This window comes from Oratosquilla oratoria, chromosome 20 (genome assembly GCF_046742065.1).
Source record: "Oratosquilla oratoria isolate Oo_2021 chromosome 20, ASM4674206v1, whole genome shotgun sequence".
In the NCBI taxonomy this organism is placed as follows: Eukaryota; Metazoa; Arthropoda; class Malacostraca; order Stomatopoda; family Squillidae; genus Oratosquilla; species Oratosquilla oratoria.
Genome location: NC_134796.1, coordinates 48,566,760 through 48,586,130, shown reverse-complemented (window position 1 = coordinate 48,586,130; position 19,371 = coordinate 48,566,760). Strand labels below are relative to the sequence as shown.

At 38.9% G+C, this 19,371-nt stretch overlaps 1 protein-coding gene across 6 annotated transcripts in view; it reads left to right on the top strand.

Moving 5' to 3' along the window:
• Nucleotides 1-234: 234 nt before the first annotated feature.
• Nucleotides 235-19,371, top strand: part of LOC143036561 (uncharacterized) — a 26,422-nt gene continuing 7,285 nt past the window's right edge. For 4 of the 6 annotated variants that reach the window (XM_076204077.1, XM_076204078.1, XM_076204075.1 and 1 more), the window contains exons 1-6: nt 235-442; nt 2,966-3,090; nt 4,381-4,520; nt 5,006-5,235; nt 7,347-10,044; nt 10,466-10,552. In XM_076204077.1, the coding sequence (XP_076060192.1) occupies nt 314-442; nt 2,966-3,090; nt 4,381-4,520; nt 5,006-5,235; nt 7,347-10,044; nt 10,466-10,552 (3,409 nt within the window). In that variant the 5' untranslated portion in view covers nt 235-313. Of the gene's footprint in view, nt 443-2,965; nt 3,091-4,380; nt 4,521-5,005; nt 5,236-7,346; nt 10,045-10,465; nt 10,553-15,734; nt 15,804-18,821; nt 18,975-19,371 lie in introns of all 6 variants that reach the window. The other 2 variants (XR_012967374.1, XM_076204079.1) reach the window with 2 other exon arrangements.

The following is a 19,371-nucleotide window of genomic DNA, read 5'->3' as shown; positions in this document are numbered from 1 at the left end:
AATGACAGAAAGAACATAACAACAAATATATTGTGTGCGAATGATCTGGACGTTTGAACTTGAACATTAATTTATCTACAAACATTTATGATAAATATGATTTATAATTTCATGGCATAGAGAATTCAGCATCATTTTATGTTTATGATTTACAGCGGTAATGCATACAATTATACCTTACGAGGCAAACAAAGTGTAATGATAGAAAAATACGCAGTGCGCACCACGCTTAGAGTTTGTTTCATTGTTTACAGCTGGGGAAGGAAAGGAACCCTGGATAACGCTACGTTTTGTGATTCATTTTGATTTAATAATGGACATTCCTGTTACACAGCTGCCACCAGGAGACCCAAGACTTGTTGAAGCAATTGTTGGACAGTTGAAGTCGAGAGGAATATTTGACCAATTTCGTAAAGAATGTCTAGCAGACGTGGATCTCAAGGTTAGTAAAATAGAAACAATGTAGCATGTAATCACTTGAATATATACTATATATTAAGTATAGATTGAGCCACTGCAGAGAATAAACATATCTATATGAAGGACGTAGATTCATGTGTATATCTAGGAAGTCTTACATTGATATCTGTACAATTTAATCTGTCATGTTAAAGTGTAATCAGTTTCAGAGCACCAGTCAATCAATCAGCCATTTTGAGTCCTCTTTCATACCATTCCATGACTTGTACAACTGTGCCAACCTTTGCCACATCAGTCCTACAAACTTCTTTATCTCATCTCTCCACCTTCTGTCTGGTCTCCCTTGCACACTTCCCATCTCGCAGCATCCACTTGTTCCATCGCTCATCATTCATTCACGCTAACTTGCCTGCCCAATTCCACTTCCTCTCTCTTGATGCTTCCATTGTATCTTTCACTATATTTTGCTTTCTCACCCATCTTGCTCCCTTTCTGTCTGTGAGGCTCATTCTCACTGTTACATACATACATATACCAAGGCTTTTTCCTCATTACAAGGGAGGTAGCCAAAAAGGGAAAGCCATAAAATCATTTCCACCCATTCCATCCCTGAATACACTCCACACCCCTCCACCCTCCCTCTTATCTGATTTCTCAATTCTCCTCTGCATTCTTTAGCTTTACCTTCATCACCTTACACAGTTTCCAAGTTTCAAGTCTGTATATAATGGCTGACATTATACACAGATTGTAGACTTTGTATTTCCAGCTTAAAGTTAGTCTCTCAAATATTTTCCAACCAATTGTGATAAGCCTTTTTTAGTTTCTACTTTATTGTCATGATCTTAGTCACTTTCACCATCTGGCCTGAATGTCACTTTCATCATCTGGCCTGAATAATTATAATATTCCATTTCAAGATTCACCATAGATTATAAGCTCTAGTTTTAACTTTCGTGTCTGACATTACTTTGGTTGTACTCATATTCATCTTTAAACCTACTTTGAGATTTTCCTTGTTAAGCTCATTCAGCATAAAACAATATACTGAATCCAAAACAATTTGGCTTTAGACATGGAAGATCATGTGCCACAAGCTTGATTTGTCTTTATTCAAGGTTAAAAGATATAATGCAAGAAAGGGACGGATGGGCAGATTGTGCTTACCTGGATTTACAAAAGGAATTTGATAAAGTACTATACTACACAAAAGGCTATTAAGAAAACTCGAAGTAACAGGAGGTATACACAAATTTATTGAAATAGATGGAAGATTTCTTGCATGGGAGAAAAATGAGGGTGGTACTTAGAGATATAAACTCAACCTGGAAAGAAATGATAAGTGGAGTCCCACAAGGTTCTGTATTAGTTCCAATAATGTCTGTTTTATAAATTAAATGGATGAAGGTGTGGAATGTTACATGAATATCTTTGCAGATGATGCAAAACTACTAAAGAAAGTAAGTGTAGAAAAAGACTGAATCACTACAGAGAGACCTGGACAAAGTTCAGGAATGGAGCTAAAAGTGAGAAGTGAACATCAGCGTCAAGAAATGTAGTATAATGGAGTTTGGAAAAAGTAAAAAAAGAATATCAGGACTATATAAAATTGGCACAAAGGAAGTAAAAAAAAGTTAGCTCTGAAAAGGACATAAGAACATAAGAATAAAGGAGACTGCAAGAGACCATAAGGCCTACACTAGGCAGCTTCGTATCAATCACCACCTGTCATCCCCATCCATAAAGTTGTCTAATCATTTTTTAAAACAACTGATTGTTTCAGCGCTTACTACATGGTTACTAAGTTTATTCCATTCATCGACCACCCTATGAGTAAACCAATTCTTGCCTATTTCCTTCTTAAATCTAAATTTGTCCTAGGAGTAATTATTAACAAAGACATGTCCCCAGACACGTCTATAAACAAAATAGTCAGAGAAACCTATAATTTACTAAGATCAATAAAGGTGGCTTTTAATTGCTTGGATGATGCTATGGACGCCCAGCACAAAAAAGAATATAAAGAAATTAGAAAGCATCCAAAGAGCAATGACAAAGATGGCACCAACACATTCAAAATTGATATACGAACAAAGATTGTCTAAACTGGAACTACCAACCCTGGAACAAAGAAGAGAAAGAGGAGATCTACTGGCCATTTACAGAATCATGAAAAGCATGGAAGTCCTTGACAGAGAAGACTTAGTAAAGTGGGATAAGAGAAAAACAAGAGGACATGAAAAAAAAACTCAAAAAGGATAGTTATAGAAGAGATCTGGAAAAAAATAGTTTTCCACACAGAGTGGTGGATGTCTGGAACAAATTTGATGAAACAATAGTGTGTGCAAAAACCATACAAGAATTTAAGAACAAACTAGATGCTGAGAGACACAAAGACGGGTCACTACAAGCATAGTTCTCCTTCCCATATAGTACAACTGTACAACTAGGTAAATAAGGTAAATACAGACACACACAAGTGTGTGTCTGTATTCTTCTTTTTTCCTTTATCTTATTACCTCCTCTAATGTTTTGTCTGTTACAGCCAGCATACCAAAATTTGAGGCAGCGAGTAGAAGGACAAGTTAACAAATTCCTGGAAAAACAAATATGGAAAAATGATCTCAACAAGAACCAGCTCAGAGAAAGTGTCCGCAAACATGTGCATGAGTAAGTTTTGAATTTCTTCGATATTTTTTTTTTTTGGGGGGGGGAGCGGCAAGGCATTCCAAGAGAAATATGGGATTTGGTCGTCCCCGTCCCCAGCCACTGTGACCCAAGTAGTGTTGCAGGGGATAGAGATGCTCCTTGATCCAGAAGGAGTTATGAGGTGAGGGGAAATGAATGGGTTTTTTGGATGGGTGTACGCTTTGACTGCCAGCCCCTTAATGAGGGGGAAAGGGCTTTTTTGGTGTATGTTATGTATACATGCGATTTGAATTTGATCCAAGAGACGATCTTCAGTGGAGGAGATAAAGGTGACGCTCACAGAACTCGCAGCTGGGGCAGGTGAGCAGATGCTGCTGAGAGCTGTTTGGAATGGTAAGGGTGACTGAATTGGAACTCACTAAGAGAGTCCTTGGACATTGGCAGTGGTATGTGAGTGAAGCAACTTTCCCCTTAGTGTATACTCCCAATTATTCAGTCAGTTAAATCTGTTGCCCCAGATCACTCTTGAAGGAGACCTATGGCTCCCAAAGTAACTGGCAATGGGCTTTGGCCTGGTACACATATCACTCAAGAAGGATATGTTATACTGCTGTCAGGATAGAAGGAGTGTGGGGGTGTAGTACGTGTTGTTCAATGACTTCTCTGTGATGATTGCATCAAGGGCAGTTTGAATCTGTGGACATGGTCTGAAGGGGTTTTTTGTTGTCTACTCCATGAATTCTGAATGGATGAGGGGAAAGAGTCACCATGTAACGAAGCAATGGGAGTAAAGTAGCTTCAGCTGTGGAGGTGCTGTGCCTCACTGCATTTCTTCAGACCCAGGCAGGTGACATGGTTGGCCCTTCATCCATAAAGAACCAAGATAAGGGACAGCAACTGGGTGTTGGGTGCATTCGTTGGTGGCCACACCCCTTATAAGGCAAAAGGCCTTTTATTATGTGTATTGCACTTCCCAATGCGTACTCCATTACTACATCAGTGTGATGGCATTAATGTACTTTGTGAAATTGGCATATAATGATTGAGTAAAATTGAGTAAGTTATTTATAGTCAAAATAAAAACAGAATATTTTTTTTAACATTTAAAAAGTGGAACAAATGTTAAAAGTGGAAGACAATTAGTAACATTTAAAAAATCGGGGGGGGAATTGGGACCTGGGTCATCTCATGTATAGATGGAGCACTATTTATCATTGATAACATGACAAAAAGTATCCAGGAATATATTGGTTGATAGTATGGAACCCAACAGAAGTATTTATCATAAATTGATTGATGTACATTCCCCAGTGCCGGTATGCTTGGTCCTGGCATCGATGCCATCATCAGCCAAGTGGTCAACCCCAAGATCAACTCCCTCATTCTGCCACTGGTTGAGGATACAGTATACGCCTTTCTGCAGATTGACAAGCCGAAGCGGGAAAGCAAAGGTCAGGGGAATTTTGTCTTTTGCGCTGTTCCACTTGCAGCTTCATAGCACTCTTTTTATGTACTTGAGTGTGTTTTTAATGTTGTTTCATTCTTTTTTTTTTAACTTTTTTTTTACTCAGTAATTGCTATCAGCACCAGAGATTTGGTCAGTGTTTATTATAAAATGTTATTTCTTAAAATTGTTTGCACATTTTGGGTTCAGGTAATGAGGGTGAGGTATCTGAAATGCATGCCATTGAAATTGTTTTGGAGATATAAGATTTTTGGTAAGTTATATGTCTTGTCATAACTATTATTATTTTGTTTTTTAACTTATATATACTTTTATCTCAGTTTATTGATTTAAACAGCCTCCACTTTATCTGTCATTTTTAGTCGTAAATTCCACCCCCTTAATGTAAATTACCATCTGTAAAGTCCCATATTGCTGAATACAAAGACTTTATATATCCTGTCATTGGTGCTGATGTACTCCGTCCCACAGTGTTGTCAGAGCCAGAGAAGGATATCATGAACTACCATAGAGATCAAAATGGACAACATCACCATCACCATCCTCCCATCATGCCGAAGCCCCCTGCCCCCCCTCCAGCTCGTGTCCCCCTTATTCCCATGGACACGGATGCCATATCCTCCGAGGAGGATGAAATTTTGGCCCATGAGTCTCCCGAGAGTGAGAAGAGGACAAGTGATGACGAGAAGATGGAACTGCAGGCAAGAACTGCTTCCTTTCCGCCCCCTCCTGGAAAAACTGCTTTCTTTCGGTCCCTTCCCTTTGCTCAGATCCTCTTCTCTTCCCGTTATTTTCTGCTTTTTACTGTCTCACAGTGTTTTGTTCTGGTTTTCAGTGTTAAAAAGTCGTTATCTAAAAGTTGTTATTAAGATATTATATGAATTTGGTATTGTTGTAAATATGGAGACTGGCAAGTGTGATTGGAGGTGATGAAACTGCATGCCTGGAATTTGTATCTTTCCTTTGCTAAACTGTTGTGGGCTTAAAATTTAAAACAATATGTTCATGCTAGTACTTAACCATTAGATGTATTGCAGTCTATTTTTATTTTCTTCTTTGTCTTCATTGCTCCATGTACATTGTATGCTGAATGATATATTTTGCCCTTCTCAGACTAACAATCTTGAACTTTGCATATTAACCACTGCTTTATGTTTATTATGCATTGAATGCTGAAATTTTTACCCATATTAAACTGTAGTCTCCATTTTTAGTAATAATGATTATAAGTGTTGGCCTGAGTTTTACTATTTGGAAACTTGCAGCCCCGCAGTGGCTGGTAAGAGATCTTAGGCCACCCCATGAGTCTCTGGGAAGAAACTTTGGACTATACTCTGTGTTGTATTGGTGTGGGACTTTCTCTTTCTGGTTGAAAGAAGTAGATGGGCACAGTTGCTTGTTGTCAGTTCTTATGTGAGAAGATAGAGGAAATATAATTGAAATTGATGGAGAGGTCTTAGGCCATTTTCAGTGATCATGTGCCACTGGCTGAGTGGGTTAAGGCATCATTACTTGTGGTGAAGGTCGAGGGGATGGCGGTTTGAATCCTTCCACCGGCAAAGTTGAATTAAGGGCATGGTTCTTTAAATTCTACGCTACAAAGTTGTCTGTAAGGGGCACCGTCCTGGCCTTTGAATGGGAGGAGTTTGAGACATTAAACCATATCACATGTCAGTGCAGTTTGAGGCAGGAATTATTGTCGTTATTATTATTTATTATTCAAGGATAATGTGGATGAAGGTGAAACTGGGAAAGGAGATGTAGGCCTTTGTAAATGCATATGGGGTTGGTAGTGAGAAGAGTGTATAGGAAAGGGAGGCTTTTTAGATATATGTAAATGAGTACTTAGAGTTTTGTGAGGAATGTTACTGTGGTATTGTGAGATTTCGGTGTTAGAGTAGGGGATGAACCAGTAGATGGAGTAGTTGGGAAGTTTGGAGTCTTTGCACCAAGGATGTTGGCTACCTCACTTGTAAGGGGGAAAAAGACCTTGGTGTTTGTATGTATGTATGATCTATTATTATTATGATTATTATTGTTGCTACTACTTCTGTTGTTTTTATTGTGGCATGAAGTACAGTATAACAGTCATAGAGTAGTTGTCATAGTATTTCCTACCTTCCTCTGAGAGACAGAGTTCATGACATTGAACTGAATCACTCTATCATTAAACCACACAATTTTGGTAACACTTACCCATATCTCAGTCAAGTTGGTTTTGCTAGGAATGAAAGAACCTACCCCTAATCTCTACTCAAAGATGAATGCTGATCACCTAACTTCCATTCCTCCTATAGTACAGTGTTGTCTACAATGGTAGAAACACTGGTGAATTTTGAGCAACAAAATACAAATACAGTGCCACCTGTTTGCGTATGACAACATACCTATACATTCAAAACATGTTTTGCCTCTCATGTGCATTGATAAAAGTCTGTAGTTGTTACCAGTGGTACACAGAACAGCTTGTCATAATTTCAGGATGTGGTTGTGCAAGTTAATGTTTGATTAGAAGGCTGTTATGTAAATTTTACTGTGGTTTTAGTGTGACTGAAATCCCTACAATTTATTGTATTTTATAATTTCTCTTATATTTTTCTGCGACTCTTTCTCAGTCCTTTTTTTCTATTTCCTCTCAATACCGATTTGTTTCTTGTTTGTATGCATCCATGTTGTAATGCTTTGTGACTAGAGAACACATATGAAATATTTGAGAAATTAGTTAGGTATGAAGCATGCTTATATAACTTTTTCAAATCATAAATGTTCCGAAGGCTAATTCTGATATATCCATTTGTCATGTATAATACAGATGATGGACGACAACGCTAGGGACGGGTTTGAAGACAAAAGTAAGGTGATCAGTGATGCGGGTCTATACGGACCAGACTCTGTGGTGGAGAGTGTGGAGAAACTGAAAATTAAGGAAGAACCAACAACACGAGCGATCAAGGAAGAATCTACTAGTCAGGAACCTGTCAAGCCTCCTATGCTCTTGTTTGATAACCAGTCCCTCGACAGCATCTCATCAAATTCATCTGGGCTCACCTTCTCACCTCTGTCGGGACGTGGTTCAGTCAAGGATGAGAAAATAGATGATGAAGGAGAAACTAGTCCACCACCATCATGTGAAGTTAGAGGAGAAAAACAAGAGACTGGGCAGAATTCAAACAGGTCAACGCCCTTGATAGATGAAATAAAGGTAGAAGAAGGAGGAAGTGTGCATGATATTGGTTCTCAGCTTTCTCAGGACCTTAGAACCTCTAGGGTACGGGAATCCCTTGATGATGTTGACCGAGGCAGTAGTAAGGAGGTTCATCCACCCGAACCAGAACCGTCACGGCTCCCGTCGCTTCCTCCGGAATTACCCAAGGAAGGAAATGGGAAAACCATCTCAGGAGCAAGTCCCATCAGTTTAGATGAAGACTCCGAAATGAGCAAGTGTTCACAGGGAACCAACAGCAGCAGAGGGGAGAAGTCCGAGGGGGAGTTGAGTTCCAAGTCCGAGGGTGAAATCAGCTCAAAGTCTCTAAGGTCTGAAGGCGAAGTGAGTGGGAAGTCTGGTCGTACAGAAGGGGAAACGAAATCGGACAAAGTCGATAAGGAACCAAGCATCAAATCAGAAAAGTCAGAAGGAGAAATAACTTCGAGCTCTGACTCGGAGAGCAGGGATACACGTGACTCATACAAACCGAAGCGTCCTGAAGAGAGGCACGGCAGTCGGGAAGATAGACATAGATCTGACGGTCATAGACACAAGCACGACAGCAGAAGCAGTAAAGAGCGGGAGAGAGACCGAGAAAAGGAGAAGAAGAGGGATAAGTCTAAGGATGATCACCACTTGTACAAAGACAAGGACAGGAAACATGATAGGAGAGATAGGGACAGAGATCGCGACAGGTCCCGTGGTCACCACCATTCCTCAAGTTCCAGGAAAGAGAGTTCCAGCTCTTCCAGTGACCGCAGGGACAAAGAAAGGTCGGGTCATTACTCGAGTGATAGGTCGTCCAAAGAAGGCAAGAGCAGGAGTGGTGGATCTTCAGAGAAGCACGAGAAGAAGAAGGTAGAAAACAAAGACGACCAGGGGAAAGGTGACTTGAAAGTGGAGGAAAAGAAGCGAGAGATTAAAAGTGAGAAATCCAGTGACAAGGGTGAGATTAAGAAGGAAACAAAGTCAGATATCAAGAAACCAGAGAACAAAAACAAAGGAGATGTAAAAAAATCCGACACGAAGAAACTTGACATCAAACAAGAAGAGAAGCAGGATAAAACTAGCAAGGACAAGCTGAATAAGATTAAAAATGAATCTAAAGATAAGAAGGAGAATACCAGTATCAAAAGTAGCAAATACCCTGAGAAGGACAAAAAGGAAAAAAGAGATAAAGATAAAAAGACAGATGATAAGACCAGCAGTAAGAAAAAGACAGGTGATCGGAAGACAATAGAGAAAAAACAAATCATAGTTTCATTAGGGAAGGACAGGCCATTGGATAAGGAACCAAAGAATAGTTTCTCCAAAGATATCAAGAAATCCAAAATAGCCAGTAACAACAATGAAATAAAAACATTGAATAAAGCCCAAGATGTCAGCTCTACGAAAAACAGTGTGGGTTGTGATGTGGACTTCTCTTCATATGGTATTGACAGTGAGCCAATGGTTCTTGTGAGTAATGATGGGAATTTACTTTTTGTAAATTACTCAGAAGAGGAGAAGAAGAAGAATTCTCAACAAACAAAGAGCAGTAGTTCAGATTCTGATGGGTGCCTCACCCCACCTCTGGTAGATGCTCCGAAACCCCAGACAAAGCAGATCAGTAATAAAAGAGAAGTCAGAGCACCAGTCGTTTCTATTCCGCTTAAAAAGAGAAAGGAAATGAACAAAAACAAGGAAGATAATGCAGAAACTCTCAAGCCTGTCGCCAACGATACAAAGAAGGCCGAACCCAAAAAACGTGGTCCCAAGAGAAAGGGCAAAGATAGTAACTTTGAAGGTTTTGAAGTATTTGAAAGGGACACTAAGTTGAGGACCTTCTTAGATTCAGTTGTGGTAATACCGGATCCCTTGGAAGAGGAAGACATGCAAGCAGAGGATTACTTTATGGTAGTTAGTGAAACTCAATTACCAGAGAATGTCTCAGTTGATGATTTTGTGAAGCAGGTGGAATGGATGGGGGTTCGGGTAAATCACAGGAAATTGGATAAAAACGGCGCCCAAACAGCAATGAGTAAGGGAGAAGAGCCCGAGGCACCTTCCAATGGAAGTAGGACAAGGAATAGGAAACGGCAGGCTTCAATGTCTAGCACGGCATCAAACTCGTCAACTTCCTCGACCAGTGGCAGTTCTCCTAAAGTTAAAAGAATGAGAAGGAATATCAGGCAGGGGAAGGAGAAGGAAGAAGAGGAAGTGATGTGTCTTGAAGATGACAGAACCAACACAGATGTCCTCATGGCAGGATATGCTCTGCCAACACCCGAGGATGATGGCCACAGAACATCAACCAGGGAATATGGTAAGTAGAAAATGTGATGCATGAAAGGGAGTGGATGGGGGGGGGTGAGGGAGTATGTGTGAAAAAAATAATTTGACACAACCTGAAAGGATTTCTCTCCATCTTCTCTTTTTCTTCATGAGAGGACTGAGAGGAAGGGTTGCCAATTTAATAAAGCAGCCTTACTGTGGATATGCTGTGTTTTGCAACACTGCTTCTGATCCAGGGCAGTGGGTGAGATGCAGGGATGACCAATCATCCAGGAGGAGCCAAGATAAGAGGGAGGGAGGGGTGGTATAAGTGTCTGGCTTTGTGCCCATGATGTTAGTAAAGTCAGTTTTCTTATCTCTTACATGTTAGCACAGGAAAAGACAGATGTTTACTATTTTGCAAGATTACTCATTTCTTGTTGCAATAGCTGTAGTCTCTCATTTTTTTGCAGAAGTTGACTATAGTCGAAGAGAGTCTTCCTATAGTCCTCTCTCTCCATCTAGTGATTCCTCAGAAGACACCAAAGCCAAAGCAACAGGTAAGATTAGTGTCTCTAATTAAGTTTCCCTTGGAAGTCTTTCTGATATGGTGTTCATGAAGTAGATCTTGGTGATGTAGAGGGTTGGTAATAACTGCACTTGTGAGGATTGTAGCATGAAGGCATGCAAAGTTACCCATTTGTAAACTAATAAAAATACCAGGACATTGATACTGCCTGGTGGTATTAAGCAACATCATTTCTGCTTTGAGCTATTAAGACACTACATCAATTTGATATGTGAGTGCTGTAAGATGTTTGAGTGTTATTACCCAAGAATGTGCAATATTGCTAACAGCTGAAGTGTTCGAACAGCATAAAATGCATAAGTGAAGCTTGGATGCATTTATCTGAAATACTCTTATTTTCGATAGTTGTATGACTGAGAAGACAAGATACCTCTTGTTCTATGAGGTATTATCAAATAGTATGAGGAACTATAATCAATTGATCTCTTCAAAAGGTAGTGAAGATGCCACACAGCATTCTTGTTGCACGTATGTTGAATCAACACAACAAAATACCATCACCAAACCAATAACGCAATATTAAGAAACATTTCTCCTAAACATATTTTAAATCCAACACCAGAAAGCAGAAAAATAATTCAGTATACAAGATGAAACTAGATTTAGAAGCTGCCCCACCCTTTTCTAATAAGGACACAGTAAATGTCATCAAGGAACTAAAATAGAAAAAGCTCACACAGAGAAGGCCCAAACAAAATATGTAAGTACCACCTGCATTAAGTGGGTCTTGTAGATATAGAAGTCCACTCCTAGTTGCACACTTGTTAACAGCTTGTAAACAAACACACCTGATCCCTAAATTCAAACAAACTAGTAAACTTAGTATCTTGTAGACCTTTCTCTTTCCTCTCCACCATATCTAAACTGACAAAGATTGATCTTAAATGATTAAATCAACATGTTTTCAGAGAGGGCCTTTCCACCAGCACATTGCTCTCAAACCTCACCCAGCAGATACTAGAAATCTTCAACAATAAAGCAGAATAGTAGAATAGAAGTATGCTCTTGAGTTGCATGTGGGGTCATTGTAATTTAGTGTTGTTAACAGCACTGCTCCAAGGGGGATTCCAATGTACAATTTTTTGATTCTTGAAATTGGTTATTCTGTCACACTTTGCACTCTGCCACCTAGCAGGTCAATTTCAAGAACCAAAAAATTGTACATTGGAATCCCCTTTGGAGCAATGCTATTAACAACACTTAAGTTACAATGATGGATGCTCACAGGCTGAGCGGGTTAGGGTGTTGTTACTTGCGGCGAAGGTCGAGGTGAGGGCGGTTCGAATCCTGCCACCAGCGAAGTTGAACCAAGGGCATGGTTCATTAAATTTTTGCCACGGAACCCTTGAAAGGTCTTTATGGAACCCTGGGGGTTCTGCAGAACATAGTTTGAGAACCACTGCCCTACGGTGTCTGTCGCCAACAACAATACAATATCTCTTCTGTAAGTGACTTATGGTTACACCCAGGGGCTGTTGCCAATTTTTCATAGGCCATGTTTTTTTCTGCAAGAGAGACTCGGGGCAGTGGATTGATTTCTTGCAGGAGACCTTTAGCCTCAAGGAAACTGGCCATAGTCACCTATTTCCCCCATAAGTTATTCAGGGAAGAGATTTTGTTGTGTTGTCTGGAGTGAGTGAATGTAGGACTGTAGAGTAAAATGATCTGTGTTTTCTGTGTGGTTAATACATCTAAGGAATTTAATGACCAAAACACAAGTAAAGGAATGCATTAGATGCTGTAAAGCACTTTGAAGCTGTCTAACTTTTAAAATACTGTGATATGCCAAGAGCAATCGATTCAGTTACCATATGTATGTAGGGAAATGTCATTTGTTGTAATACAATTGAACTTGAAAACAAAAGAGTTTACAGCTTGGGAACTTTACATGTGCATCTTGCTCCTCTTAAATGTTTCAGTAGAAATGGTATTCATAATATTCAAAAACAAATATTAAAACCAAGGTAAATGTTCATAAATTTATCAAAAATATTTGTTCCTTGAATAATTTCTTTCTTGAAATATGATGATAATATCTGTGCAACACAGTTGTAGTTTTAGTTAGTGTCAGTTACTGTTTATAATTCAATAATTGAGTGAACTTGAATGTGAAGCCTTTTTTCTGGACAGCATATTTTCAACTTTATTAATACCTTTTCATGAGAGATCCATCCATACATTGTATATGAAGTTTTTGTTACAAGCTCTGGTTATGACCCTGTACTTGGTTATTGGGTATTTTAGGAACTTATGGGCCAAAGCCGCATACCATTTGTGTGTCAGAGATTTATCACCAAATGATAGAGGAATGTTGTAGTTGTAGAAAGATCAGTGTGTTAAGAGAAGTAGGTAGTCATATGGGAATGTATTGATGAAGAGGATTAGGAGAGGAATAGAGGGAGTACTTAGGAAAGATCACTGTTGGTTTAGGAGAGAAAGGAGTTGTATAGACCAAGTATTTACTGTAAAACAATTATGCTAGAAGTTTTTGGCAAAGGTTAAAGATGTCATATGGGCTTTGTGGATTTGGAGAAGTTATATGGAATTAGGTGAGGGAGAAAAAAGGAAGAGCCTGAATGTGTTTGAGAAGTATGTTGGGTGTTACATTGATGGAATGAGAAATGTGAAGATGAGGCTGAGAATGGGGGAAAGAGAGCTGTCGGATGGGGTAGATCAAATAGAGCAGAGGTCATCTGGGCATATGGAGAGAATGATTGAGAAAAGACTAACAAAAATGTGGAAAGCAAAAATGGTTTCAATGAACCTCATTCTTCTTCATATTCTGTATGAGGGGATGGGGGAGGGATAAAGTGAAGTGAACTTGCTGTGGATGTACTTTGTCTTGCTGCATTGCTTCTGACCCTTGGCAGTGGGGTGCAGACAGGGAGGAACCTGTCATCCTCAAGGAGCTAAGAAGAGAGGGAGTAAAGGGTGGTAGATGGGAGTGGAATGGGTAGTCTGTTGATTTGGCTACCTCCCTTATAAAGGAGGAAAGTCCCTTGTAAATATATACATATATATATATATATATATATATATATATATATATATATATATATATATATATATATATATATATATATATATATATATATATATATATATATATATATATATATATATATATATATATATATATATATATATATATATGAGGAAGGTGGAAGAGAAAGACAGGTCTGGGGTCAAATTTATTCCTGACTGGTTTTATTTAATAGTTTCTTCAGAGGAAGCTATAAGCGAAACTGGTCAGGAATAAACTCAGCCCTAGACCCTAGTCTTTCTCTTCCACCTTCCTCAAACCTGTCACAATGTCTCAACACACACACACACACACATATATACATACATATACCAAGGCTTTTTCCCCCTTACAAGGGAGGTAGCCAAAAAGGGAAAGGCATAAAAACACTCCCACCCATTTCATCCTATATATGTATATATATATGTATATATATATGTATATATATATATATATATATATATATATATATATATACATATACATAAAGATTGACAAATATGAAGATGAGGTGTTAAATAAAACATTAATTCTAGAATATGGAGTTTTATTCAGATCTGATGTTTTGACCTCCTTGCCCTTCTTTAGTCCAACGAAGAAGACCTAGGAGGTTGAAACATCAGGTCTGAATAAAACTCCACATTCTACCCTTCACGTTTCATTTGCTACCTCTCCTCCATATGTATGTGTATATATGTATGTAATGTATATTTAAATGCAGCCCGAAGAGATTTCTCCCCATCATCTCTTGTTCTGCATAAGGGGACGGAGAGGGGGGGTTGCCTATTAAATGAAGTGGTCTTACTGTTGATGTGCTGTGTCTTGCTACATTGCTTCTGACGTAGGGCAGTGGGCGAGATGCAGGGATGACCCGTCATCCAGGAGAAGCCGAGATGAAAGGGAGGGAGGTGGGTAAATGGGAGTGGAGAGTGTGGGGATGGAATGGGTGGAAGTGGATTTTATGCCTTTGTTTTTGGCTACCTCCCTTGTAAGGGGGAAAAATCCATTGGTATATGTAGTGTATGTATTTTTTTTATTTACCTACCTAGTTGTATTTTACGGGAAGAGAGCTGTGCTCGTAGTGACCCGCTTTTGTATCTTTCATCATCGAGTTTGTTCTTCAATTCTTGTATAGTTTTTGCACTCTTTGTTTCCTCATTCAATTTCTTCAATTTGGATATAAATGTGTGTGTTTGTGTATGATATATACATATGCCAAAGGGCCCTTTCTCCCATATGAAGTGGATGATTGAGTCAAAACTTATATCCATCCTACACACATCCAAAAACCATTTGTTGTTCCTTCCATCATAGTTTCTCAAGGATAAAGGGTCGTCTCTGTCCTCCCACCACTGGTCAGATCAGGCAATGCAGCAAAACACAGCATCTCCGCAGCAGGGCCTGACAGCCAAAGCTGGTTTTACCTACTGAATCATTATAAAAAAAATAGTAGTAGTAGTAGTGGTAGTAGTAGTAGTAGTATTGCTTCTCATTGAGCAGCCTTATTCTAAGGTCTTAATCTCATTTCCTCATTGCCTCACTTACAGGTAGAAAGGTGCAGAAGGAAGTAGGCGTGGTTTGCAATAGAAAACTATTTGATAAACTAGTAGTTAACACCAAATCTTTGTCAACTTTTCATTTACAGTAGTGGTTAATTGCTTATATACAATTCTCTTAATATCAGGGGTAATCAACTTTATCACCAACCATTTTAACACATGGTAAAGGATTGCAACATAGCCAACTTAGTGTAAAATTTGAAAATGTATTTAGAATAATGATAAAATTAAATTACTATGTTTAAAAAAACATTGGAAATTTTAATGAAAGTATAAAATATTTTAACATTACCTGCCTATTGGTTTTCTTCAAATACCACCCATTTAAGATCATGTATGACCCATGTTGAAAACCCCTGATTACTTTAACTATATTCTGATTATCACAGCATTACTATTTGAATAGGTTTTCGCACTTAATGCAATACTTATGGAGGGTCGTTATGTGTAAGTAGTAAATGTATATTTGTTGACTTAATTCCTGTAAGGTAGACTTACTTTAAGTTCAGTCCTTGGAAATAAGGTAATTCAGCACACAAAAGCTAATGTTTAGGGACATTCTCCTTTTGCAGTTGGCATCACTGGTAGCCTACCTCCATGTATTTCACTGCATACATAAGTGCCATAGTAACTGTATTCAGGTAATTTCACTTCTTGAATTTTAAGTTACTTGTATTGGTTAAGATTTCAGTCCATCAGTGTATTTGTTTTGGTGTAACTTCAGTTCTTTGTCATTGCAAATGCATTGATTTATTCAGTGGCACCACAGCGACATCTTTAGAACCACTTCTGGAAGGTATTATATCCGAGTGCAGGTATTCTAGATTTCGCACACACGCAGACCAACACTGCAATTTGACACACGAACAAAGATTGGATAAACTAAATTTACCAACCCTGGAACAAAGAAGAGATAGAAGTGATTTGCTAACCATTATGAAAGGGATGGAAATTCTTGATAGGGATGACCTACTAAAATGGGACAGAAGAAATACAAAAGGACACAAAGAAACTTAAGAAGGACAGTTACAGAAGAGATCTGAAAAAGAATAGCTTCCCACACAGAGTGATAGATATCTGGAACAAACTGAATGAGCAAACAGTGAGTGCTAAAACTATACATGACTTTAAGAAAAAACTGGATGCAGAAAGATACAATAGCAGGTCACTACGAGCATAGCTCTCTTCCCGCAAAATATAACCAATTAAATACAGGGAGCTGAGAGGTGGTCAAGAGGATTCAAATGCAACTCTTTAAAAGATTGTTTAGCCATCAGGGGACACACATACTAATTGTGAAGGCCAGAAAAGAGCACCTCAAGGTAAAGATAGTCTAGATTGTGAAGAGTTCTATCTCTTATGGTTCCTGTTGCAAGAGGCATTTAAAAAGGGATAGGATAAACTAAAGGAATTTAATAGTATAAATATTAGTGAAGAAATTTAGATTGGATGAGATACCCTTCCAGAATATGAGGATTTGATGATGAAGTGAATGTAGTGTTTTGTTGAACTCAAGATCTACAATCACCCATACTAGCCAGCAACACAGAATCTCTTCAGCGAGTGATTTATGGGCTAAACTACAAATTCCATGGAAGGGGTTCACTTGGAGTGTTCTAGTATTATTGCTGGGAAAGAAATGAGGTCCAACTTTCTCATAAGTGGGAAGGAATGAGAATCAGGCCAGAAATAATGGTCTGAAACTGTCAGGAAATAGATTTAATTTGGAAGTGGGTAGAAACAACTTTGCCAACCGTGTAGTTAATGAATGGAATAAACTTCCTGCTGAGGTAGTGCAATGTAGTTCAGTTTGAAGCTTTAAGATTCGTTTAGATAACACCTAAGCAAGATGCTGTAATGTCTGCCATTTATTTTATATTATTTGTTTATTTGTTTGCTATTATTTGTCTATTTATTTATTATTACATACATATACCAAAAGCTTTTTCACCTTACAAGGGAGGTAGCCAAAAAACAAAAGCATAAAAACCACTCCTACCCATTCCATCCCCACACACTCCACCCCCATCCACCCTGCTCCCTCCCTTTTTTCTTGGCTCCTCCTAGATGACTGGTCATCCCTGCATCTCGCCCACTGCCCTAGGTCAGAAGCAGTGTCGCAAGACATAGCACATCCACAGCAAGGCTGCTTCTTTAAATCGGTGACCCCCTCTTCTCCATCTCCTCGTGCAGAAATGGGGAAGACGGTGAGAAATTCTTCGGGCTGCATCAATTTATTTTTCATACATACTCCCTCACCCCCCATTCCCCACCCACTCCCCCTGATGCATCACAGCATCATTCATACACAACCATTCTTTATTCAACCTATCTTTTCTCCTTTTCTGTCCTTCCTCAACAGACATTCCCCTCTTTCCCAATGCCCCTTTTACCCCATCCATCCATCTCATCCTTGGTTGCCCCCTCATGTTCACTCCTTCCACCTCTGCCTTCCACACCTCTTTTACTAATCTTTCTTCATTCTTTCCATGTGTCCAAACCATCCCAATACTCTTTCATCAACCCTATCTCCCAACTCCCTTTCCACCCTCGTTCTCCTCCTCACTTCCTTGTTTCTCACTCAATCCACCTAGTAACCCCTATCATACTTCTCAGGCACCTCATCTTAAACACATTCAAACCCCTCTCTTCCTCTCGTATGTTCCATATTTATTGTTATTTATCTGTCCATTTGTTATTATTTACTATTTACCTGTTTTTTTATTATTTAACTTTACCTATTTACTTATTTATTTTATTTATTATTTTTATTTATTTATTATTATAATTTTTTGCATCCGAGCTATTTATGGACCAAAAGGTCTACTGTCGGCATGCTCCTCCTTTGTAATCCTTTGAATGAAAAAGATGATTATGGTGAGTGAAAGTGGTGAGCCCTCCTACAAATCTCTCTGGGAAGAAAATTTGAACTATTGTATGTGTCTAGTCAGTGTGGGACTGTTACTATATCACCATCTGAAAGAAGTAAGGTGTGGGGGGGCAGTCACCAGTTCTCAGTTCTCCGTGTGTGAAAATGTGTATAAAATATGATTGAAGTTGATCAATATCTTGGACCTAGTCAGGAGACCAAGTGTCAGCCCCTCTGGGTTGCATCTACTGGTGGAGGTTGACAGGTTGTGAAAATAGACAGTTCTGCTGTCCATCTTGCAGGATCACCACAAGCAAATACCCATCACTGGTTCCTGGAAGCTTTAGAATATGTTAAAATGTAATTACTGTCATTTATAGGTTGTAAGGTCATCATGTGGATGCTACAGTTGTTGTGAAACAATAACATGGAGTGTTGTTGAAATGGAAATACTTTTAATGATTTAATCACTTTTTTTTCTTAAGAGATGTTGAAAGGGTGAATGACTGTCGGATGGCATGATGATAATAGCTGTTACTATGAATTTCATTAACTAAAGACCCTGCAGCCAGCTACAGCCTTCAGATGGTTCCACAGATATGTGGGAAAATAATTTTGACTGTTGTCTCATGTATTAATGTGAATTTCGTAGTTTGTCGCCAACCACAGTAAGAGTGGTAGGGAACAGTTGCAAGTTCTCCTGATGGGAGAAAGTGGCAGGACATAGTCAAAGAAACCCACCCCTGCGTTTTACTCATAAATTCTAGAGACTGATGTGATTACCCCACAGTGGTTCCATATAGAAACACGAAGTTTTGTAATTTACAAAACAGACACAAACTGAAAGACCAGACTACCCTCGTATAACAAGTACTCCCCAGACATGAACCCAGAAGAGAAAGGACTCCAGAGACACACAAGAATCACAGTCTCCACAAACCAAGTACAGCCTTTGAATTGTATTAATGATTTCCGCTTCCTCAGTAATGTTTGACTCTGATTAAAAGGAGTCTATGGCCATGCAGTGCTCACAACTGATGGCTATATCCCAGTATCATCTATGATGTTTGATGTCATTATAATGGCATTTAGGAGTGATGGAATGGAGATTTGATTTTAAATTAGTTATCATCATCTATCATCATCCTGTCATCCAGGAGGAGCCAAGATAAAAGGGAGGGAAGGGGGTGGATGGAAGTGGAGTATGTGGGGATGGAATGGGTGGAAGTGGTTTTTATGCCTTTGTTTTTTTGGCTACCTCCCTTGTATGGGGGAAACCTTTGGTATATGCATGTATGTCTCATCATTTCTAAATGGAATAGGTGGAAGTGGATTTTATG